The sequence below is a fragment of the Natator depressus genome, chromosome 6 (assembly GCF_965152275.1).
Source record: "Natator depressus isolate rNatDep1 chromosome 6, rNatDep2.hap1, whole genome shotgun sequence".
Classification (NCBI taxonomy): Eukaryota; Metazoa; Chordata; order Testudines; family Cheloniidae; genus Natator; species Natator depressus.
The window spans coordinates 74,165,763-74,191,716 of record NC_134239.1 but is presented as its reverse complement, the minus strand read 5'-3'; the positions used below and the strand labels follow the sequence as shown (position 1 = coordinate 74,191,716).

At 42.3% G+C, this 25,954-nt stretch overlaps 1 protein-coding gene across 1 annotated transcript in view; it reads left to right on the top strand.

The window, feature by feature from the left end:
- RYR3 (ryanodine receptor 3) overlaps window positions 1-25,954 on the top strand; it is a 577,606-nt gene that overhangs the window by 515,130 nt on the left and 36,522 nt on the right. The window contains exons 91-97 of the mRNA XM_074955741.1: window positions 3,540-3,621; window positions 3,982-5,306; window positions 12,638-12,696; window positions 15,719-15,890; window positions 17,967-18,053; window positions 20,572-20,769; window positions 21,798-21,928. Coding sequence (XP_074811842.1) covers window positions 3,540-3,621; window positions 3,982-5,306; window positions 12,638-12,696; window positions 15,719-15,890; window positions 17,967-18,053; window positions 20,572-20,769; window positions 21,798-21,928 — 2,054 coding nt within the window. The remainder of the gene's footprint in view (window positions 1-3,539; window positions 3,622-3,981; window positions 5,307-12,637; window positions 12,697-15,718; window positions 15,891-17,966; window positions 18,054-20,571; window positions 20,770-21,797; window positions 21,929-25,954) is intronic.

The window sequence follows — 25,954 nt, the reverse complement described above, 5'->3', positions numbered from 1 at the left end:
CACATCATTCATTACCTAATTGCCCTTATATGGCTAAGGGACTTTTTTTTTTAATGGCCAGCCTACAAGTACCATGTTAATGGGTCTGAAGCTCCTTATTCACAGCCACTTTAAATAATCCTTGGTGGTTTTTGCTTTTTTCCAAAAGATGGCACCCATCATATTTGCCTTAGATTTAAAAAAATACAGTAAAATGTTTTAAAGAAATGAATAGTAATATCCTAATTTCACTGATAGGGTATTTGCATCTATGTCAAAAAAGAACAGAACCAATTAGCATATTTACAATTTGTATTGTGATAATAAGATGCAGGTTATTTTTAAAGGTCCTTACTCCTACGGGAATTCTGTGCCACTGCGTGTGCGCAGAATTCATGTCCCCCGCTGATTTATTTGCTTCCCTGCAGAAAAAAGACTTTCTGACAGGGAAGCAAAGGGAAGCTGCAAGAGCAGTCACACACCACTCCCTAGCAGTTCAGGTACATCGTTTCAGGCACCCCGAGCAGCTGGCAGAAAGGTAAATCACCATGGGGCTGGGGACACCCCAGCCAGTGACTCCTACCCTGAGCCTGGAACAGCTGCTAGTCCTGGCTGGGCTGGAGGCAGGAGAGGACAGGACTTCCTCTTCCCCTGCCAAGGAGTGGCTGGGACTGTGTCAGACCCACCCACAGAAACCTCTCCCAGCTGCAGGAAGCTCGGCATCCTCTCCTGCCCCCATCGCTCCTCAGCTGCAGGGGGAAGGGTCACTGTATGGGGAGCTGCTCCCCCATCCACCTAATCCCTGTACATCCGGACCTCCCATACCCAGACACCCCTGCCAAACCTCACCCCATACACCCAGAACCCTCCATACCTGAACTCCACCCCACTGGACCTCAACCCCTGCATTTGGAGCCCCCCTGGACCCAGACCCCTGTCTCCGAACCCCCATCCCTGCACCCAGACCACCCCCCACTGAGCTCCCTGCACTCAAACCCCCACACTGACAAGCCCCATCCCCCCCGCACCACCCTGAGCCCCTACATCCAGACCCCCACGCCACTGACCCCCAACTAGCTGCACCCAGACCCCCACCCTACCAAGCCCCCCTCCATCAGTACCCAGACTCCCCTGCTGCTGAGCCCAAACCACCTTCACCAGGAAGCCCCTGCAGAGTCCCATTGCACCTGGAACCCGCCCACCGAGCCTCTGTGCATCCAGATCCCCCCACACCTAGACCCCCCAGTTGAGCTGCCTGCACCCAGATTGTCCCACACAGAACCCTCTCAGCCGACACCTGGATCCTCCCACATTGAGCCTCTTCACACTTGGATCCTGCCGTGCACCTGGCACAGAGAGGCAAGGCCCCAGGGTATTGCTGGGGCAGGCCCAGGCCTTGTGCTGTGTCACGGCCAGGTGCAGCCTCACTGCTGAGTCCGTGTTCTGGGGGTGGGTGGGGGAGAGGCTGCTGGGTGATCTCCCATCTTAGTGCAATCAGTGGCCAGTACTCCCCAATGCCATGCTGGAGCCTCTGCATTTATTTATTGACAAATAAAACTTGCAGAATTATAAAATATTGTGTGCAGAATTTTTAATTTTTGGTGCAGAATGTACAAATTTGGTGCAAATTTTTGGTGCAGGAGTAAAAGGTCCTTCTACCAGCTTCCTCCCTCTCCAGTAGAGCTGTGTGGGAATGGGATTTTCCATTCCACACACACACAAAAAAAGAAAGAGATTAAAAAAATATTATTCCAAATTGGAACAAAAAACAAAATCTCAAAATTTTTCTCAGGAAGAAAAGACAAGAAAAATACCATTGGGGGGAAATGAAATTTTTTGTGGCTAGTCAGCTTCTTGGTCTGCCCAGACGCTTGCCTGATGGGCTGCTGAGGAGTCAAGGATTCTGAGAAACAGGCTCTCCCGAAATAAGGGGAGCAGGAGGAGGAAATATCTGGGACCTCAGGAAGGCAAGCCAGGCAGCTTGTCTGTCTGATTTTCATCAGAAGTTTCAATGGCATTGACTTGTTCCTGCAGAACATTTTGGTTTCATTAAATTGGTATTTTCAAATGGAAAATTTTCCTTCAGACAATTTTCAACAGGCTTTACTCTGCAGTTTATTTCCCGCCTTCCTAGAAGTCCCATGTCACATTAGCCTTCCTTCCAGCTTAGGAAAGCAGGATGGAACTCTTGGAAACCCATCACGATTGTTCTTAGATTGACCTTAGTTGTTTCTGCAGAACAACATAAAGAGTTTGCCTGTTTTTAGGGAGCCAGAGACTCAGCGTCTGAATGTGGATCTCTTGCATAGTTTTCAGAACAAATCACATAGCTAAAGAACCAGCCCCTGTGTTTACCAACGTGTAACCTTCAAGATGCGCTAGTGTATTTTTATTGTATTTTGTATCTATATCTTCTTGGAGCTGAATTAAACTGACTTAACACTGATAGACACAAGCTACCCCAAAAGGTATAAAATACATAGTTTTACAGTTTTCTAAAGCCTATATCCTTTTATATTTTTGAATAATGTCAATAATCATGTCATTTTCTAGTAATAAAAATAGGAACTTCATGTCTTCACCACTGCAGATTACCAAATTTTGTCACTTAGTGATTGAGCAAATGTTAAAAAAAAATCAAGATTACTTAATCACAAAATGTTCATTTATTTTGATAACTGTGATTTAGTTTTAGTTACTCATCTGTAACCTCTCCCATGGATAAGCTGGCCCTCTCGCGTTCCTCCACCACCCAGTTTAGATGTAAACATTCATAAAAATGCTTTGATTATCTCGTAAACCAAATTGATTTGCATACAAGTATATACAGTATGGTGACAAGGAATTACAGGATGGGGAGAACTGAGAGAAAAACAGAGCTGGTGCCTCAGGGAACAGCTTAGGTGTACATCCCCCACACAGGAGAAAAGAGAGCTACTGCTGACAGACAGCAGCCACTTCCTTCATTTTAGAGGACCAGCAATGCTTCTTACACTTCTAATCAGCATTCCCCTCCCTTTCTTGTTCTCTCTTCCCCTTTGATCTGCATATAAACATTCTTCTCACCACCTAAAATTATACCATGAATCTTGGGCAAAATTTTCAAGCTTGGGTGCCTAAAGTTAGGCATCTAAATCCATATTGGTCTTGTTATATTAATTAATGTACTCTGGTATATTCTGTAAACATATTAAAGTTTTAGTAATTTGAATCCTAATATATTGTGCTACATCGGGGGATGGATTTTTTGGTGAGTATTCTCTTATATATGGATTAGCAAAATTAATAAGGTTCTCCTTCACTAATAGTCTCCACTTCAGTTGTCCTCGGTACTTCATTACAACATACCCCAATGCTCACACATCTGCTCTAGTTGGGCACATCGTATTGTATGAAATTATTATAATATAACATTATAGAAATGACAGTGAACTATCCTGATATGTCCGTGTTTACTAGGACTGTATGTGATAACCATTCCAAGTGCTATTTCTTCATGTTAAATGTATCTTTTCTTAATAAGAAAAGGAAAAAAAATGTGTTCACCATTTATGCTGCAGGATTCCAGTCAGATTGAATTACTTAAGGAATTGTTGGATCTCCTGAAGGATATGGTTGTGATGCTGTTGTCACTACTTGAAGGTCAGATCTATTTTTTATAATTGCGTGTTATTACTTTCAGTGTTATGAAGCTGAGCTGTCACAATGCAATAATTAATCTTTCAGAATTGTTCTTTAATTGCATTTTTATTATGCCAGTGCAAAAAGCAATTTAGCTTTTATTAAAAATATTTAAAAGAGAATGATATAAGGTGCACATACCATTGAAAGAGCAAGGAAAATGCAGAAAAATACGTTTAAAGGAAAATTATGGAGATTTAGGAATGAAATTGGAAAAGAGGGGTTTTTTGTCGTGTTTCTGAACATAAATATGAAATTAATTTATTTTTACGTGCATTTATAGATAAACTAAATAACTTACTGTTTTAACATACAATGTAGGTAATGTTGTAAATGGGACTATTGGAAAACAGATGGTGGACACGCTGGTAGAATCATCTAGTAATGTAGAAATGATCTTGAAGTTCTTCGACATGTTCCTCAAATTGAAAGACCTAACCAGCTCAGATGCTTTCAAAGACTATGATCCAGATGGTAAAGGCATCATCTCAAAGAAAGAATTCCAGAAAGCAATGGAAGGTCAGAAACAATACACACAGTCAGAACTTGAATTCCTTCTGTCCTGTGCAGAAGCTGATGAAAATGACATGTTTAATTATGTTGATTTTGTGGACAGATTCCATGAGCCAGCCAAAGACATTGGATTTAATGTGGCAGTCTTGTTAACTAACCTTTCAGAGCACATGCCAAATGATTCACGCCTTCAGTGCTTACTAGATCCAGCAGCAAGTGTACTTAATTACTTTGAACCTTACCTGGGCCGTATTGAAATAATGGGTGGAGCCAAGAAAATTGAAAGAGTTTACTTTGAAATCAGTGAGTCCAGTAGAATGCAGTGGGAGAAGCCACAGGTGAAAGAATCCAAAAGGCAGTTCATATTTGATGTTGTAAACGAAGGCGGGGAACAAGAGAAAATGGAGCTGTTTGTGAATTTCTGTGAGGACACAATCTTTGAAATGCAGTTAGCTTCTCAGATCTCTGAATCAGATTCAGCTGAACGACCTGAAGAGGAGGAAGAGGATGAGCCTTATTATGTAATGGAAGTTGGAGATGATGAGGAAGAAGAAAAATCTCTGGAATCAGCTTCAGCTTTTGCAATGGCCTGTGTTGCAGTGAAGAGGAATGCTGCCAACTTTTTAAAAATGGTCACTTTAAGGAACCTTAGGAAACAATACAGAAAAGTTAGAAAGATGACTATAAAGGAATTGGTGAAAGTGTTTTTCTCCTTTTTCTGGATGCTGTTTGTAGGGTTATTCCAGTTGTTCTTCACCATCGTATGGGGGATTTTCCAGATTCTCTGGAGTACTGTGTTTGGGGGTGGCTTGGTTGAAGGAGCCAAAAACATCAAAGTTACCAAAATATTAGGGGATATGCCTGACCCAACACAGTTTGGAATCCATGATGACATCATGGAAGCTGAGAAGGTTGAAGGCATTGAGCATGGCATTAGAGTTGAACTTGTGCAGTTTGTGAAAGGTGAAAAAGGAGAAACAGACATAATGTCGGATATTTTTGGCATTCATGCAAAGAAAGAAGGTGGCTCAAAACATGGTCATGATGCTGGGCTCGGTGATGTTGCAGAAATAGTTGGTACAGATACTCCTCCCTCTTTGGAAAGCACTGTTCGTAGGAAAAGAAAAGCACAGGTAGGTGGAACAAATTTATTGTCCCTTACAGCAAAAATGTATTATATATTACTAAAAGTTCCAGTAATAACTGAACTTATTTGCTCACTAAATTGCTGTTCCTATGAGATACAGTATATACTCGATCATAAGCCTGTTCGTTTACAAGCCGACCCCCCCCAAGATGGATAAGTTAAAATGGAAAATTTTTATGTCCCATTCATAAGCCAACCTTGTAATTCAGGGGTCAGCAAACTTTGGCTCCCGGGCCATCAGGATAAGTCGCTGGCTGGCCGAGATGGTTTGTTTACCTTGAGCGTCCGCAGGGACAGAGGTAAACCGAAGTAAACAAAGTGTCCCAGTGCGCCAGCTGCTTACCCTGATGAGCCAGGACAGCAACTGGTGGGGCAGTTTTTTGGGGGGAAGAAGCTGGGGGTCCGGGGTGTAACCCCTGTGACCACCCCCCACATGACCCCACCCCAGCCCGAGACCCCCACACTCTGCCCATCCCATCCCTTAGCTGGGGAGGGCCAGGTGAGGATGTCTCTGGCCTGGCCGGAGCTGCTCCAGCAGACCGGTCGGCGTGGCCGCAGCATGTTCCAACAGGCTGGGCTGGGTGGCACGGCCACAGCCTGCTCTGCGGGGCGGGGCTGAGTGGCACAGCTGCAGCCTGCCAGCCCCGGAGCTGCAGCTGCTTCGGAGGCTGGGGGGAGAGCAGCGTGGCCAGAAGCGGAGAGACTCTGGCCCCGCCTCTTCCCTTCTGGCTCTACTGGCTGTGCTGCCTCTCCTTGCCCCCTCTGTTGAGGGGAGGGGCTGTGTCCCACCTCTTCCTCTCTATACCCGTTCATAAGCCGACCCCCTTCTCTGGTGCTTCCCTTTTTTACTAAAAAAATTCGGCTTATGAACAAGTATATACGGTATATATGCTGGGAATGTCATTTTCTTATATTTTATTATCTAAATCTTATAACAAAGAATAATTTGCTGGAAAGGAAAACATTAGCCTAGTTTTGACTTAATAATAATAATTCTTGTTGTTCATTTAGATTGCAATATTATTACTATTTATTATCTGTATTACTTTAGCACCTAGGAACCTCAGTCCTGGACCAGAACCCCATTGTGCCATGCACTGTACAAACACAGAACAAAAAGACAGTCCCTGCCCTGAAGAGTAGTAGCACCCAAAGAGTCCTAGGTGCTTTCCAGACCTAGTTGCTAACTTCCCCTTCTGTAACTGTGATTTCAGCCTCCTCCCTAATACTCTTCCTCCATAATTATACCTGATAATCCCCTTAACTTATTTTGTTTGCTTAATCGATTACACTTAATAAGCTGTCCTTTGTTTCCTACTCTCTGAAATAGCTTTGCCTGAATTTATTGATTTACTGTTAATTTAATATTTACTTTATTTTTAATTGTCCTTTCCTGATGTGAACAGTTTATCTCGTTCCACTTCACTAAATCTCTACATAATTGAGTGTAATTCCATTTAAAGATGGGCCTGAACCAAAACTCTGGATCCAAATACATTTTCAAATTTTGAGAATGTCTAAACTCTGCAGTATAGGTCCATCTCCACTTGTATTTGGCCATTTCAAAGGCTTCTCTTCTATAATGGGTTTTAGCCCAGCCCTTAAGACAGTGATATGATTTCCAGGATTTTCAATATAAACCTCCACTACATGACTATATAATGTACTATTTACTCTTTAGTCAAGCTTTTAGCTTCCATTAAATGTGTATTACCATTTTTTCCTACATATCAAATTATATTTTCCATTTACTGGCCAGTTTATTTATTTATATCTGTTTTATATACATTTTCTTTAAAATCCTAATTTACTTATGACTATTTCATTGTCAAATCTCATTTTGCACAAATTCCTGATAATACAGTAGCAATTTCGTGTCATTTTATATGGATAGTTTGTTGTATTTACATTAGTACTGAGGTATTTAAAGGACATGGTCATTGAACAGAGTGAATCTGCTTTGATATTAAGGTCCGTGGTAAGCCCTAACAAGTAATTTATAATATTTTTTCAACAAATTTTGCCTTTCTTTCTATTACCAAAGTGATTGCAAAGTTCTTAAATGTATTTGTTGTTAATTATTATTCTCATATTTCTTTTGGAATTAATGCAGATCATTTTAATCATTAATTGTGACCAATCAAATATACAATTTTTGGTTCTTCAAGTAGATGCAGCTCTATATTCCACTTAGGGGTGTGTGTATACAGAAGCCAGAGAATTTTGCCTAGCAGTACCAATGGGAGTGGGAAGGAGAGGGAGTGCTCGTGCCTCATGGCCCCTCCCCTGGCTATATGAGGCAGTGCCACCTCAATCCCTCTCAGTTCCTTCTTGCCACCCATGACTGGAGTCAGAGCTCTGTGAGGTTTTCAACTTCTCAATCCTCTATTCAGTTACTTTCTTCTAGTTGTAAGTAGTTCATTAATACCTGTAGGATAGTGTTAGACTTACTAGTAATTAGCTGTAGTTTGTGTTCCCTGATGATGTCCTCACCAGGGTTTAAACTTTGTCTGTCATGTGGGGGGATGATCCCCAATAATGATCCGCACCTGCAGTGCTTATTGTGTCTAGGGGGAAGCCCATGGCAAGGAACAGAGGTTGATTTGAAGATCATTCATGAAACAGACTCACATGGCAAGGGATTTTCTGAAGCAGCATCTGCTTGAAGTGGCCATGCGGCCTGCTTTGGCACCAAGGCCCTCATCAGATTGCAGGTCGCCCTTGGGTTTGGAGAGTGCTGCTGCTTCATGTCCTGGAGCTGGCACCTCTCCGAAGATACAGAGACGTGTGCATAAGAATGACCGAGGCTGCTCCAGGTCCCATAGGGACTCATCTCCTTCCTCCAGAAGGAGAGTGGATCAGCACAGGATTAATGCTCGTGTGTGGGATGGAACACGTCCTGTCAACCACTCCTGAGCATCACACGGGAGGCCAGAGACCCCGAACCATTGACTCTAGGCCCCAGGGTGCCCATTGGGTCCAGTACCAACAAGGGTGATGCTATTAATGACCGCTTCCACGCCAGTGGAGTATCAGACAGCAGTGGACCTCCTCTGCCTCTGTGTCCCAAGCTTTCCCTCGGTCCAGGACTGTGCCAGGGCTGCATCCTTTATAGCCCCATTGGCTGGGCAGGCCACTAAACCTATGGGTATGTCTACACTATGAAATTAGGTCGAATTTATAGAAGTCGGTTTTTTAGAAATCGGTTTTATATATTCGAGTGTGTGTGTCCCCACAGAAAATGCTCTAAGTGCATTAAGTGCATTAACTCGGCGGAGTGCTTCCACAGTACCGAGGCAAGCGTCAACTTCCGGTTGTTGCACTGTGGGTAGCTATCCCACAGTTCCCGCAGTCTCCGGAAATGAGATTCAAAAGTTCGCGGTTCTTTTCCTGTCTACCTGGCCAGTGCATCTGAGTTGAGAGTGCTGTCCAGAGCGGTCACAATAGAGCACTCTGGGATAGCTCCCGGAGGCCAATACCGTCGAATTGTGTCCACAGTACCTCAAATTCGACCCGGCAAGGCCGATTTAAGCGATAATCCACTTGTCAGGGGTGGAGTAAGGAAATCGATTTTAAGAGCCCTTTAAGTCGAAAAAAAGGGCTTCATCGTGTGGACGGGTGCAGGTTTACATCGATTTAACGCTTCTAAATTCGACCTAAAGTCCTAGTGTAGTCCAGGGCTTAGACCACATCTGAAGTTCCTCCCCAAAGTAACCTCCTCCTTCCATATGAACCAGTGTAATCACCTTCTGACCTTCTTTCCAAAGCCTCACTGCAACAACAGAGAGGCTGTGTTACATATGCTGGATGTCAGGAGAACCTTGGCGTTCTACTTGGACAGGACAAAAGAATTTAGGAAATCCCCTAAGCTGTTCCTAGCCATTGCAGATCTGTCCAAGGGCTCTGCAATATCATTTCAAAGACTTTCGAACTGTGTTTCCAACTTCACTAACCAGTGCTATTATTCTCGTTCTGGCATATGAACATGGCCCACAAGGTCCATCTTCAGTTCTATTGCATTCATCAAGAATGTCCCCATCACAGAGATATGCAGGGCAGCAACCTGGGCATCTGCTCATACCTTTGCAAAACATTATGCCATTACACATGACAGTCTCTGATGCCATCTTCAGCTCCACGGTTCTGACATCAGTACTAAGTTTGACGCTGAAGCCCAACCCTCCTTAGGGAATCCTGCTAAGGAGTCGCCTACAGTGGAGAACCCGTAGGGACACTACTCAAAAAAGAGAGAGTTACTCATCTTGTGCAGAAGCGATGGTTCTTTGAGACGTGTCTCCCTCTGGATGCTCCACGACCCGCCCTCCTCCCCTCTACTTCAGAGTTCTTAAGAATGGGCTCTGTAGTAGAGAAGGAACTGAGGGTGGTTCATCTGTGCAGCACTAGATAGCCTCAAGGCAGAGCACAAGACAAGGAGGGCTCATATGCAGGCTGACCGGACACTGCTATCAAAAATCTCTGATGAGAGGCACAGGGATGCTGACACAGCTACAGTGGAGCACCTGTAGGGGGGACACATCGAAGAACCATCGGTACTGAGTAACTCCTCCTTAGTGTAACTGTGGTTCTTCAAGATGTGATGCAGAGTATATTCCACAACCCACCCTCCTTCCACTCTGCATCAGCGTCTCATCTCTGGGCATTTGGTACGCAGGAACTGAAGGGGATCAGGGTGGCACTGCCTCATATAGCCAGGGGAGCAGCTACGGCCATGAAGCATGAACACTACCCCTCTAATTTTGGTAGGCAAAATTCTTCATCTCCAGTGTGCTGGGTGCTCGCACATTTAAGTGGAATACATGTTTGCATCACATGTTGAAGAACCACAGTTGCAGTAAGTAACCATTTCTTCTCTCCATAGCTCTAACTTGTTAATTAATGCAATCATTCAAAACTGTAACTTTCTAATTCTGTATTAGTTATGAAATTTACAATTCTCATGTATGTGAATTATGTAAGTTATTCAGTTAGGGAATAGAAATAATGTTATGTGACATGTAACCAATCAATGGAGCTCAAAGTGCAAATTTTACAATCTAATACACAATTCAAAATTGGCTTTCAATGAATCATTCAGCATTTAATCTAAAAGCTGCTTTTCATTAGTATTCACACTAATAAAACTTGAGTGCTTGGGCATTGAAAAGTTAATGTGAAAAGTTTTCAAACTGAAATTCTCTTTAGTATTTGTGGAGAAAAAAACTACTGTTTACTCAGATATAGTCCCTACAGTACCACAGTGTAGTAGGTAGGAGCCACAAAATAAGGAACCGAAAAACCAGACATATTATGTACGGTTCTGTCATGGAGAATGTTAATTTTTTTTTAAGATGACTGTCTCTCTCTCTTACTTTTAAAAACGTGAAATGGTAATAACCCTTTTGAGGTTTCATTGTAGCTTTTATAAGGGAGCTTGGAGAGAAAGGATTGTCCAAACTGAACACTTGAAAAACCTGAATTCATGGTTCTGTTCCTCCACAGACTTCCTGTGTGACTTTGAACAAAACACTTAGGCACAGATTTTCAAAAGTGTTTTGGCATTGCTCCACTCAGCATTGCAGTACCTAAGTGATTTAGGGAACTAAGTCATTTTCAAAACTGGTTTAGGAATTTAGTAGCCTAAGTCCCAATGACTTTCAATGTGATTTATGATCCTGGGAAAATAACCAATTTTTTTCATTACTGGCAAGTTCAGGGGAAAAAAATTAAAAATGGTTTGACCTGTACTGAATCCAAAAATTGCAAAACAATTTTGGCAAATCAAAAGCTCTGTCATGTTTTGTTCAATCTGAAACTAATTTTGAGCATTTTTAAAGGGCTAGATTCACAACATTGGAGGAGGTGGTGGTGCCACCATTTTTCTAATTTTTAGCCCAGTTGTTAGGGTACTGACTTGGGATGTCTGGGAGACAGGTTCAATTGCTCCCGCTGTCTGATTTAGAGAAAGGAATTCAAGTTGGGTCTCCCACATTACAGGAGTGTTCTCCAACCCGCTGGACTATGGGATATTGTGATGAGTATCTTTCAGTTTCTCTTTTTAAGGCTGTTCCACTGTGTATAAATAATTAAATAGTAATTGGAGCAGGGACTGGAACTTATGAATAACTATGAATTGCCACTATGAATGACAATGAATAGTCATTGGGACAGGGAAAGAAACTGAGAATGATTCTGTAGGGCAATCACCTAAGATGTGGGAGACCCAAGTTGAAATTCCTTCTCCACATCAAGAAGAGGGGGAACTGAACCTAGGTGAGTGCCCTCACTACAGGGCTAAAGAATATGAGGAGACCACTGCTGCTGTCATCTTTATGTGAATAGCATCTAAGTTCCAAGTAAAAATTATGACTGAAATTTTTGACAAATAGTTCTGGGTGGACCCAAAACTGCATTTTTCTGCAAAATAAACTTTCTGACAAAAAGATTACATCAAGGTTTACTCCTAAGTCAATCTTTAAAATGAGACTTAGGGCTTGCAAAACAGAGTGAAGCAAGGCCTAAATACCTTTAAAATCTGGTCCCTAGCTCTTTGTGCCTTAGTTTCCTTTCTGTAAAATGGGGATAATAGTACATCTTTATCTTACAGGGGGTTGAGGATAAATAGATGCATGATTGTGAAGCAGTCAGATACTATGGCATGGGGGAATAGATAGATAGTTTAAGGGGGGAAGTATTGCAAAAATAAAACATATACATATATTCTGCTAATTTTGATTAGATTTATAGAATATTATTACTTTAATCTATATTGACAAAATAGAAAATGTTGCCACTATTATAAATTAAACAATTACGTGGAATTTGTGATATTGACATACTGATATTTGTGATAATCAACATTTTTCCACATTCATAGAAATTATACAAAACCATAGTTACATTAATTTTACATGCCACTCGTAACTGTCAAGTTCTTAATGGTGATCACTGTCCTCCAGCTAATTTTAAGCTATGATCTGTGCTCAGTCATCTCCATTCCTTTCTGGTAACTTCACCAGTCTCATTACAATGACTATTACTTTGAGTCATTCAGTCATCTGCACCGATTACTATATTAATAATATATCTTGAAAACATGTTAGAGGAAGAATCACGATAGTTTTCACTATTGAAATGTTGTCTGCTACTTGTTTTAGAAGCAAAAAAATTTAGAATTATGACAATATGAAAGTGACCCAGTGTTAATGAGACATGGTGGTAATTGATTGTTTTGTTTGCTTTTTAGAAAGCATTAAGTAGAATTGAGAAGATTTATTTAAAAGTAAGTTTATGGCAATTTTAATATCTTTTTGTTTTTAGATATCTGAAATAGCAAAAGAAGATGAAACAGAAACAAAAGCAGAATCCGAGAAGGCTGAGTAAGTTACTTTTACACTATTGTTTATTTTCTTGCTCTTCCTTGACGAGCTGGCCAGAAATAGCCCTGAGCAGGCATTGATTGAACTCTCCATCTTACCAGTATCTTGGGCAGCCAGCACAACTCCTCAAAGGCAGCAAGCACTTTCACTGAGCAGCAGAGCAGGGACCCTATCCCAGGTGCAACTGTCAGCAATCCATAAAAGCCTATTCACAGTCTTATAAAACTCTCTGCAGCTGCTTCACCTAAAATCCCGAGAAACATTTTTAACATGACAGCCTTCATTAGTGTGGTATTTACTTCACTTGTTTCCAAGCAGCAGGTGGGGCAGTGTGTGATCAGCTTGTGCTGAATCATAGAATATCAGGGTTGGAAGGGACCTCAGGAGATCATCTAGTCCAACCCCCTGCTCAAAGCAGGTCCAATCCCCAACTAAATCATCCCAGCCAGGGCTTTGTCAAGCCTGACCTTAAAAACCTCCAAGGAAGGAGATTCTACCAGCTCCCTAGGTAACGCATTCCAGTGCTTCACCACCCTCCTAGTGAAAAAGTTTTTTCTAATATCCAACCTAAACCTCCCTCACTGCAACTTGAGACCATTACTCCTTGTTCTGTCAACCTTCTGAAGTATTAAGATTGATAGTCCTGCCAATTTCTTTGTTCTTTTTGATTGCCTCCTTTTATAACCAGGTGGTGTAGCAAATCTGATGACTCACACAGCTTTCTTGTTCCTGGCATACTTAAACAATTTATTATTATTTTTCTTTATATTTTGGTCTATTATTCAAATTCTGACTTTAGCTCCATTAATTTCAGTCCTATGAATACCTCTTCTAACCTGCTAAGTTTATGTCCTGGTGTTTTTGAGCCACTTGTGTTGGAGATTTATTTTTTAAAAGGATAATTTTGAGGCCCAAATAAATTAGTGTAGCTAGCCACTTAACTATGCTATTTTCTTTCTCATCACTATACATACCTTCAGTGACTTTAACAAGGTAGACTCTAAAGTCTCCATGATGGTTCAGTAATTTTTAATTTCTTAACTTGTTCCCTTTCATGCTTTTTCTAACTAATTTCCTCATTTTTAAAAAATCCCTTTCTTAGATTTCACTGTTAGAGAATTATTTTGGCATTTTTGTCTGCCCTTCCTTCCAACCCTGTGCAAGGATTTTAAGCATAAATATTACTTGCAATGTTACAGTACTTCTCTGGTAATTGTCAACTGCACTTAAACTCTTTTGCATTTCTCTGGACTAAGAATCCAAAGAATCAATTCTATATGTTTCTCAGTATTAAGACAAAAATAGCCTCTCCTCTTGTATGCTCCAAAACAAGCAGTTCCGGAAGCTTTTGTTTATTACACCATGTTGTGTTATGATATTAAACTGGTTTATATTTAGGTGGTTCAAATCTCCCATTTTAATGGTTTTGTTAGATTTTATTAGATTTTATTCCTTTTCCCTAATCTCTCTCAGCTAACCGATTTCAGTCTCCTGACCCAGAGGCTAGTAATGTACCTTATCAAATGCCATTGATAAAATATCTAGGTATTCCCCCAATACCAGATAGTCCACCTCACCTATTCTTGGTTAGGCTTTTCATATTGTTATGTAGGCATTTATAGCTTTTATTTTTAATTCACCTAACCTCTTTTTATTGACAGTTTATTTCCTTATTCCTCTTCTGCACTTCCTTCCAATTAAATCATAAGTGCTCTCTCACTATTGTGTACACAGATTCCCTTGTACTTCTGCTGTTTACTACCATGTTTCATTTTCAACTTAAGTACTTTGCAGTACCTGCAAGCATGCAGCTTAAAAATTGTAGTTTTAAAAATTCACTCCCCCAAATCTTCATTGTCATTGCCAGCAGTCTAAATCCTTTTTGGTTGATTAAGGAGGAGACCCTGCCTTCTTTATAGAATCCTACTTTCCAAAAAAGGTTCCCCAGAGCTTACTAAACATAAACCTCTCCTCTTTGTATGGCTGGCCCTCCTGTGCATATCATCAGGAGCATTCCAAAGAAAGTTAATGCAGGAGCCGTGGAATGATGCTTTGTTAGTAATAATGTAAGTAGCTCCTCAGAGTTCTCTCAAATGGTTCTTTATTTCACTGGTACTGCTATATACCAAACCACAAATTCCTCTCCATTTCTTTATAACCGACCATCTACTTGCCTCAAAGTTTCAACCCCCTCACACCTTGGTGGTAATTTACCTTACTATTCTCACCGTTATCACACAGTCAGCTATTTATGTTTTGAAAACTGAATCCTCTAAAACAACAGTGAGTCTTGATACTTGCTTCTCATAAAGGGAATTACCTGTTCTGTTCATTCCTTCTGAAGCACCTGGCATTGGCCACTGTCGGAAGACAGGATACTGGGCTAGATGAACCATTGGTCTGACCCAGTATGGCCATTCTTATGTTCTTATGAATTCTTTTGTGCAGGAGGAATAATTGTCGTCTTCTACATGTTTTGTAAGGTGGGTCCTTCTGAAGGAAATTTTCCTTTCATTCCTCACTGATTCCTTACTTTTATTATGGTGATTTTTTTGGTTGAAATGAAACCACTCTGCTATGAATCTGTGTGGCACATCCATAAATGTTTCTATCTTCTGTTCAACTTTGAACTCAAAATTCTGCACATAAACTCTGATAATTTTGAGTTACTTGCACTGGGTATATACATACTTCACTTGTTTAGGCAACAAGTAATTGTACATTTTGCATTTGGTGCTAGTAACCCCACTTTGAGCTGCTTTTGCCTTTTCTCCATTGATCGCCCCTAAACTCACTAAGTGGATTATTACTATTCTTCCACCTCACTTAGTAGTAAGGTAACTTTTTTGACTCTTGGTTGTATTCTCTAACTGTCACTTCTCATAGTCACTCACCTCCATTCACCTTCTCTGCAACTAACTCACACTCAAACCAGCCTCTCTTTATTGGGACACACTGTTTTAATCATAGCATAGACAATGCAGGAACTTACTCTGTTTTGTTTCTGTAATCTTTTTTCTAGCATGGAAGATGGTGAGAAAGAAGACAAAGCAAAGGAAGAAGTACAATCTGAGCATTTGGGAAAGGAGGAAACCAAGAAAAAGAAACGAAGGCATGGACAAAAAATAGAGAAACCTGAGGCAGTTATGGCTAATTTTTTTAAAGCCGTGGAAATTTATCAAACGAAAATGCTGGTAAGTTTTGCTCCCATTCTTTTAGTCAAACAGAAGTCAAATAACACAGAGAACAACCGTGCATGAGATACAAGGAAGAGATACTGTCAGTTTTTTACAAATTAATTATTTGTTAAAATTGATCACGTTTTTACAGTAGTGCCTAAGGGCCAACCAAGAATGGAGCGCCATTGTGCTAGGCACCATACAGATGCAGAATAGTAGATAATCCCTGCCCTGAAGAACTTAATATCTAAATAGAGAAGACAGACACAGGGTCAGGGGAGGGGTACAACACACAAATAGAGTGAACAGTGTGATGGCAGAAAACATCGACTTAGTTCTACTATTCATTTATTTAATTTTTGGGAGGTGAGTTTACTTAGAAGGGGATCTGATAAATGGAAAGAAAAAGGCAGAGAAAGGGAGTGAGGGCAGGACAGGAAATGGCGGGGGAGAAGAGGATAAGATGTTGAGTGACGCTGAGATGAAGAGACTTGGAGAGAAAGGGAGGAGGAAGCTTGGAGCAAACAGCCAATCAGCACAGCATAGAGAAAGTCAGAGAATATTCTACAGTTTTGACTGGAATGTCCAGAGGTAAAAAAGGTCTCTGCTTTGGCTGCTTCTGTTTCTACCATAAGTGCTGGGGGGGTTGCCACACCCCCTGGCTTGAAGTGGTTTCCATAAAAAAGGGGTTTACAGTTTGCTTCAGTGGCTCACCGACAGCAATTCTGGGCCCCAGGGCAAAATAGTCAATGGGCCTCCACACACGCACAAGCCGTGGACGCGGTCCGCCTGACATTTGGGCGGTGCTGCGCCTGCGCCGGCTGGTGCCCAGTGAGCTGCTGGCCGCGCTGCTGGGTGCTGTCTTCCAGCACGGCCAGGGCTTCCACATGCCCGCCCGGTAGGGTTGCCAACTGTCTAATCGAGCAAACCCAAAGACCCTTGTCCCGCCCCTTCCCTGACACCACGTCCATGTCCCGCCCCTTTTCCGAGGGCCTGCCCCCTGCTCACTCCATCCCACCCTCCCTTTGTCCCTTGCTTTTCCCCACCCTCACTCACTTTCACCAGGCTGGGGCAGAGGGTTGGGGTGCAGGAGGGGTCATGGGGTGCAGGCTCTGGGAGAGAGTTTGGGTGCTGGAGGGGGTGCTGGGTGCAGGCTCTGGGAGAGAGTTTGGGTGCTGGAGGGGGTGCTGGGTGCAGGCTCTGGGAGAGAGTTTGGGTGCTGGAGGGGGTGCTGGGTGCAGGCTCTGGAAGGGAGTTTGGGTGCAGGAGGGGGTGAGGGGTCGGGCTCTGGAAGGGAGTTTGGGTGCAGGAGGGGGTGCTGGATGCAGGCTCTGGGAGAGAGTTTGGGTGCAGGAGAGGGTGAGGGGTCGGGCTCTGGGAGGGAGTTTGGGTGCGGGAGGGGGTGCGAGATCAGGCTCTAGGAGGGAGTTTGGGTCGGGGTGAGGGCTCTAGGCTGGGGCAGGGGGTTGGGGTGTGGGGAGGGCGGAGTGTTTGGCACTTACCTCGGGTGGCTCCCAAAAGCGACCGGCACACCCCTCTTGTAGCAGCTCCTAGGCAGGGATGCAGGGGATCTCCACGTACCGCTGCCTGCAGGTACCACCCCCCCAGCTCCCATTGGCCGCAGTTCCCAGCCAATGGGAGCTGCAGAGTCTGCACACGGGGCAGGGGCAGCACGCAGAGACCCCCCTCCCTAGGGGCCGCAGGGACGTACCGGTCGCTTCCGGGAGCGGTCCCTGGGCAATTGCCTCCTTTCCCCCCCTCTGTCGGCGGGCCTGCTCTCAGCATCCCCACCATACAAATTGTTCCAGCGCCACTGGTTTCTGTCAATTGGAGTCTGACTGGCTCCTCTGTGTAGTTTTCCCCTAAGGCCAAAAATACCCTGTTGTGAATATATAGATACAAAAGAAAAGGTGGCAAAAATTCTAGACAGCAAGTCTGGTGATTCTACCATGAGAGCTCTAATTGTTTTGTTGAACATTACAGAATATAGTTTAGATTTGACTCTCTTAAATAATTTCCTAACTGCTTCCCCAATTCTGATTCCATGACACTTCTAATTTTTTTTTATTTAAATGTTCCTTGTATTTCCAGCATTACTTGGCTAGAAATTTCTACAACTTAAGATTTCTTGCTCTGTTTGTTGCATTTGCCATCAACTTTATACTGCTATTCTACAAGGTAAAGTATTATTTATTGCATTTCATTCTTTGTAGGCTTTTCTACTTATTTTCCAGAGCAGCTGGCTGAAGGCTGGTTTTAACATAGTTAATCTAAACTGGACACCCATTTTTGTAAGCCCTACATGCACTGACTAAAATCAACACTGCCAGCCTAGAAATAATGTATCTAAAATTATGTTCTTACCTGAGTTACTAATCACAGCTTGAGTAACTAAACATAGGTACTTCTGTATTTTATTCAATCTAGGACAATGAAAACAAACTAATCAGTTGAGCTTTTATTTATTGTCATTTTTTTCTTTTGGCTCTGGTGCACTGGCACAATGTGATTAGGTTTGGCTTGCAAACCCTGACAAAGGAATGTCTAAATCCCAGCCAAAAAACAAAACAAAACAAAAACCCTCCATCTCTCAAAGCACTTTCAATTTTCTTAAATGTTTCTCTAAAATCTAATCCTAAATTGGTACTTCAACTCACATGACTGTTTCTTTAACAGTACAACTCTTTGCATAATACTGATCACCTTGATTTTCAGCATGGAAATGATAACTAAATCATTTAGGAATCATATTAAGGTCTCTCGTACTCTAGCTGGCTTAGATAACGTTTTTGCTTCTGTGTGTGATAGTTCTGTTTTGTCTATTTGTAAAATTTGGCTGCTTTTTCCTCAAAAGTGTTCAGTGCTTTTTTTATTAAAATATTCACAATTCAATTAAAAAATTTATTTAAAATAAAACAAAACCAAAAAAAGTAGAGGGTAGCAATGGGGGACTTCAGTGGATTGTTTCCCCCACATTGTCTTCATCTTTAACTATTTCTAGGTGTGAGACAATACTTCAGTCTTCATACCCATCATCCCGTCTGTTTTCTCACTGAAACCAACAAGGTTGTTAGTGCCTATTGTGAAGGTATTTTTTGTGTTGAAGACACCTGTCCACTAGGAACACGTTTTAAATTGTTGAGGACGTACAAGCAAAAGAATAACAGATGCAAAGGATGGATTTTAAACAGCAGGCTGCAACTTTATTAATTTACAGCATGATATGCCAGGCATTTAATGATTCAGTGCAAGGTTCCTTGGGGTAGATCCACCTAAATCTAGGATTTAGCTCACTTCTGAATCCTCTTGCATTCCCCCAGCCAGGGAGCTAGGAGTATCAAGGGGGAACATTAGTCCATGAAGGCTTCAGGTTTCCTCTTCTCCTATAGGCACACCAGCGAAATTCTGGTTCTCATTTATCCCTTGAAGCTGGCCCTTTTAGCCTTTATTCGCATTGATCACCAGACTCAAGTTGTGACTAACTAATCGGTCTAATATTAAACATTGAGGTCCTATTGCTTACAACTCAGCTGGGCCTCCATGACATTGCACAGAAAGCAAAAAAAAAACCCCTACTGGGCCTCAGCCGCTTTGGCTGAACGGGAAAAATTCCTTTTTGATATGAAAATAGGCAATTGGTCGTAACAGCAGCACCCTGAAGAACTCAGATCCTATACTAAATGACCTAGAAATGTCTGGGCAGAACTTAAATCAGCCCACTTAGTCCCCACAGCTCAGCCAATGGGAGGCAGAAGATCAGAGGAAGAGGGACCCAGCTCCCTGTATCATCAATTCTCTCCTCTCTCCTGTGCCACTGGCTCATCCCTGTTGGTCTGACCAACCCTTGGTGGGGGCATATGGAAGACATTGCTCAATTAATTTTGCATAGGTCATCAAACATGCCATCAAATGGTAACAGTTTGGCCAATACTGACCTGTACTGACAACCTAGAAATGAAGGGCCAGTTTCTCTGCTGCATCCAGCCTCCACTGGTCATAGAAGAGGATAGAGACTTTTGGATTACCGGGAGCCAGTTATGGCTCCCTGATTCTGAGGCCAGTTTCGCAATGGCCCTGGCAGAGTTTAGAGCAACAGGGAGCTTGTTGGCCAGATATTAGTGTGAAATGCTAATCAACTGCTATAGCAAGACTTGTAAACTTTTTAAAGAAGACTGTGAAATAAAAATGTGTGCACAAGTGAATTGGTGACAACAACATAGTTTTTGCCCCCTTTCTCTGAGACTAGTAGTCAAAAATAATGTAAATTCCAAAACAAACTCTGAAGTTTGTTATACCAGTCTATCTCAGCATTGCATTAATTGTTTATTTAATAAAACATTGGTGTTACTTTTGCATTGTTTTTGCTTTCATTTTTGCCATTGCATGCCCTAACAGGGAGATTTGTAAATTGAGCTACCGCTGAATTGCTCCTTCTATGTCAAGTGTGAGGTACATTGATGAGGTAGTGTAGGAAGCCTGCACTCTTCTTGTATCTGTGCCTCTCTTGTTCTGAGGATGAAGAACTTCACTCTTTAGGGCTCAGTGCTCATGTAAAGTGCAAAATGATCTTCATAAAAAATTAAAATAGAAATAGGGAGCAAAAAAAGATTTGTCCTGTGACTAAGAGAATGGAAGAAAGCTTAAGTTATTCCTGTTGCTTTGTATGTGTGTGTGTGTGTGTATTTCTCCATTCCAGGTGACAGAAGAACCATTAGATGAGTTAGAGGAAGACTCTGATCTGTGGAACTCATTTGAAGAAGAGGAAGAGGAAGAGGGAGTGGTGTTTTTTGTTTTACAAGAGAGTACAGGTTACATGGCACCAACACTCAGGGCTCTAGCAGTTATTCATACTATCATCTCCTTTGTCTGTGTGATTGGATACTATTGTCTAAAGGTGAGTTGTGTGTATATTTGAAACCCAGTTACTTAATCGTGTTTGGTAGACAACTAACTCCATGTCACTGTTCTGAGACTTTGAACTCTTCAGTTTCAATTGAATGTAGACAAGTACCAAAATCACTCCTCGTAACACACATGAATATCAGAGCTGAGATCAAGATGATTATTTTTGTCCAGATTCTTTTAAGCATCCATCACCTTCATATCTGAATGGCTTCCACAGAACTGGTAGGCATCCTACTGCTCTGAGGAAAACATAATACAGTATAATATAGTTTAAAATATTCAAAGTTTAAAGCCTAATCAATCACGTTAAAAGCAGTCATCTTCTCTCTTTATTCTAGCAGGGATTAACCTGAAGGAAAAGAAATGTTAGTATCTCCCCATCTGCTCTTACTTGGAGTTTTTGTTGCGTGATGGCAAGTGTTGTCTGAACAGAGGCTGCCATGTGTTGAATCAATACATTCTTGACCACCCTAACCACACACCCACCCCAGTTAGCACCACCAACTTTGGGGATATTGCTGGCTTGCTCTCCAGGGGAGTTTGGAAGCACACTGCACCAATGCAACCACCCCATAGAAGACTTTCTGGCACCAGGTGCTTTCCACCAAGATTTGTAGATAGGACAGTGAAGTACAGCATCTAGACTTCGCTTTGATTTCTGTTTTCTGCCAGAAGTTCAGTTTCATTTAACTTTTAGTATAAATACATTTATCTTTTATATAAACAACTTTCAGTGGCTGAAGATGCTGCTGCAAGAGCCCTGACACCTTTATGGTCACTCTGAAATACAATATTCTCACCAAAAAGCAACATCAGAACTCATTTTTTATTCCCCTGAGCTGAGTAACCCTCCAAACCCCACCACTGTCCAGAATTCCCTGTTCTTAGAATGTACCCAGTTCCAAGGTTTGAAATTAGGTAATGTTCTGAGGGTTAGTTTTACACTGTAGAGAGACCTAATTGTTTCTAAGAAATGTGTGAACCATTACAAATATTTTAAATATCCCTTTTCCAAAGGTTCCCCTGGTTGTATTTAAGCGCGAAAAGGAAATCGCCAGGAAGTTGGAATTTGATGGTCTGTACATTACAGAACAGCCCTCAGAGGATGACATTAAAGGACAATGGGATCGCCTGGTCATAAACACTCCGTAAGTAAAACAAGATGTTTAAAAAAATCTAAAAATAGTATAGCTCACCAAATTTTGCAGTGGAACTTCATAACACTCATACCACCTAGTCCACACAAAAAATTGGTTATCTTTCCTCATATCCCAACAAAGATTTAATAGCAGATACTGTTTTGAGGTCTGATATTACCAAAGATCTGTTTACATAGCAAATACCATATCAGGGAATGTATTTTTCTGTGGTTTGATTTGTCAATGGCTAAATTTATAGCAATGCTTAATTTATAACTTCAAGGCTTTTGTAAGTCTCTCCTCTCAGCCTCTCCCCTAAGAAATTTTACAAATGAATCACTTGGGAAAACAATTTTTGGCTTTTGCACCTCTCTTTTTGTTATATTCTTCTTCTTTTCTTTTTAATTCATATAATAAATTGGTACTTTTTCCCCTCTTCATCAGACACAATTAGTGTATAACAAGATAAGTAAACCTGGAGTAAAAAAGCATTATCAGAATATCTAAGTAGATCTGACTTTTCTGTCCAGTTTGTAAATAATAGCAAAGAGTGTAGGATTCACACAGTGATCCATAGACGTCTTATTTGCTATTCTGTGCATGAATTATACAAATGTAGGCAAGAGAGAGGAAAAAAACAAAGAACTGTAATAATGTTGAGCAGCACTCAGTTCAGAAGGTCACTTGGGTTTTCTTTCCCCGCCATTGTTCAAGGTGTTGAATTGGTTAGAAAGGATAGATATGAGGCACTTTTAAAAATATTGAGATTTCAAATTACCATTTGCATGTTAATGCAACCAAACTGATTATTCTTCAGTGTAATAGATTGAACACAGAATAATGCTTAATCTGAAGAGAATGATATAGAGCCATTACTGATAATCGCTTTTCATAGACAGTGCACCTAGGTACATCACAAATCAAATAGATTTTTACATGTGTGTTCTCTAGTGGTCCATCTCATGCAGATGTACAGTTCTGTGGCAAACTGATACATCAGTGCTATATATAGGTACACCATTACAGTGTGTTTTAATTTTTCATCAAATAAAACGTAGAAAATTGTACATTATAATTACATATTACTTATGCCCTGTTGCGCCATTGCTGTACAATGAGTAAGCTGTGCCTAACGTAGTCCCTGCTCCCAAAGGACTTAAAGGCACAAAAGGCTATAGAACTGTAAAATACAATAGAGAATAAGCATTGAGTGGTTTGTAGTGTTTATAATTGGAATGATTCACTGAATAAGTTGATTCTCCTTTGAGTGATTATCCCATACACATTCCCCGTAGGTGTATGTGGGCCCAGTGCACTCAAGTTGATGACTTTTGTCAGCAACACATGTACCCTCACTATCCTCATGCAGGGAGCTGACAGCATAAAGGGATGTGGCTGCCATATCCCTCTCAGTTCCTTCTTACCTCCCATGGCAATAGCTGGAACTCCCCATCACTCTTGAGATTTGTTTCTCTTCTCTTAGCCAGCATGTAAAAAGAGAAATCCTCTTTTCTGCATATAGTTTAGTTTACTGATTCTTCGAGGCTGGGGGTCAGTATGCAAAAATTGCCAGGATTTAACAAGGTGCCACATGCAGGGCTGTGATCCCTGTAAGTGATAGGCACAAAATAGCCTAATCTGTTTAGGCAAGGGACATGTGAGGGATGAATGTCCCATTTGTACCTCCTTTCTGATGAAGATGAAAAAGCAAAGGGACTTCTGCCTTAAGGTACATCTACCTGAAAAGGCAATGTGTCTCTCTTCAGTGCCCGACCCTAACCACAGGAGGACGAAGAGCTCATTCATCAGTAGTAAACCTCCAGCTGCCTCAGCTCCTAAGCCCATACTGAGTGAGAAACAGTTGTTCATCTTCGTCTCCCATGGCCTCCATGAAGCGTTTGAAACTGTCTTTGTCCTCTGAGACTGACAGACCATCAAAATCTCATTATTCATCCCACAAAAAGGGACAAAGATTTTAAAATATAAAATAAAGTAGTCTGGTGCTGAATTGAGGTCTCATCACAAACACCAAATGACACCAGCACCATCTGAGGTGACACCATTGACTCTAGCTCCAGTGGGGCCATCGAGACTAGCGCCTTCTTCTCTACCAGAGAGATCGACACCATTGACACCACAATCATTCTTTATGGCAAAAGATCTATTGTGTCTCTTGCCTGACTATCCTTTCCTGCATCTTCCAACACTGCTCACAATAGTTTCAACCATGTCAGCATCATCGGCATTTTTTATCACCACAGCACAAAAGGTTCATCTACATCATTGATGCAGCCTACAACATAGGCAGTGCCAGCACCATCAATGGTGACTCATCTGTCTGCCTTCCATACACCTCAACTGCTTCCATCAGCACCAGTGGATACATCTTTGACATTAGTAATGCTAGGGCATCACCAGAGGTTGCCAGTGCCAACACCTTCACAAGCACCTAAAGGAACAATTTCCCAGTCACTAAGGGGAAATATATCTCCTCCTCTTCAGGCATGGAGCATGACAGGTCTTTCAGATCTTCTTACATAAGGATACCTGTGCTGAAGCGCAATAGTGTTATTCTTGCAAGAATGTCCGGGTGTGGTGTTCACCACCATGAGCAGTATAGAGACTGGACTACCCACCTTCGCCTTACTGGGCCTCAGACTGCTTCAGGAGTGTCTAGGTCTTCATTAGCTCCAGAGTCATTCTCACCTCCTCCTGAAGACTTTAAAGTTGTTCACGACTTCATGAGGAGGGTGGTCACATCACTAGGAGTGCAAGTGCAACTTGTACAAGACATTCTGCACTAACTATTACTAAGGCTAAGATTTAGTCATGGGTATCTTTAGTAAAAGTATTGGACAGGTCACAGGCAATAAACAAAAATTCATGGCCTCTGACGTGTCTATGACTTTTGCTATAAATACCCCTGACTAAATCTTAGCTCCTCTGGGGGGTCCAACAGCTTGCACCTGATCCAGCAGCAGGGGCTGACTGCCCCTGGCCACCCACTGCTCCGAGGCCCCCAGGGACTGCTGCTCCGGGGCGGCCCCCGGGACTGCTGCTGCTCCAGGACTGCTGCTCCAGGGCAGCCCCCAGGACCGCTGCTGCTCCGGGACCACTGCTCTGGGGCCACCCGAGTAGCAGCAGTGCAGCTGGCCCTGGGGCCGTTCCAGCAGCAGCTGGTGCAGCTGGTCCTAGGGACGCCCCAGCAGCTGGCTCTGGGGCCAGCTACTCCAGGGAGGCCCAGGGGTCATCTGCACCAGCTGCTGCAGCTGCGGAAGTCATGAAGGTGCCAGAAAGTCATGGAATACCAAGTTCCCTAGAAGGAATTTGATTATTTCTCCAGCCACCCAGTTCCAGATTTTTTAGTGGTCATGGTGGCAAACAAATGCTAAAGGCAATTTTACCCTAAAGCTACCCCAAAGGATAAAGAACATAAGAGACCTCAGAATGCCTGAGATCTAAGCCTCTTAGATGCTGACCATTGGTATCTTCCACAGCATGCCCTTCTCAGTGGACTTCAACAGCTTCCAAGTACACCAATAATATCTCTTTTCATCTTCGGGACATGCCTCTCTCTCTTTTACAGTGCATCAGACAAGTGGGCGCTCAGCACAGTAAAGGAGGATATGCCATCTAGTTCATATCCCTCCCTTTCCCCAACCCACTTTTCCCATCCTTTTTCAGGGACCCATCTCATGAGGCTGTTTTGCTTCAAGAAATACAGTCTCTTTTACAACTGGGAGCAATAAAGGAAGTTGTGACATACCCAAGACACAGTCCAGAATAATGAGTAGCTGTGTCATGCCTGCCCTCTAACCTGGGGTGCCCTTTACAATGCTTTGCTGCTGTAGCCTCCAGTCAGGACTGCTCTGTCTGTATGTGTGCTGCAGCCAGGCCAGCCATACCTTTGCTCTTACCAGCCTGGGTTATATTGCAGAGTGACCCCAACACACTCCAACACACCCCCAGAAATGTATGTCCTGCCCAGATCTCTCCTGGACAATACAAGCTTATATAAAGTCTGTCATTTTATTG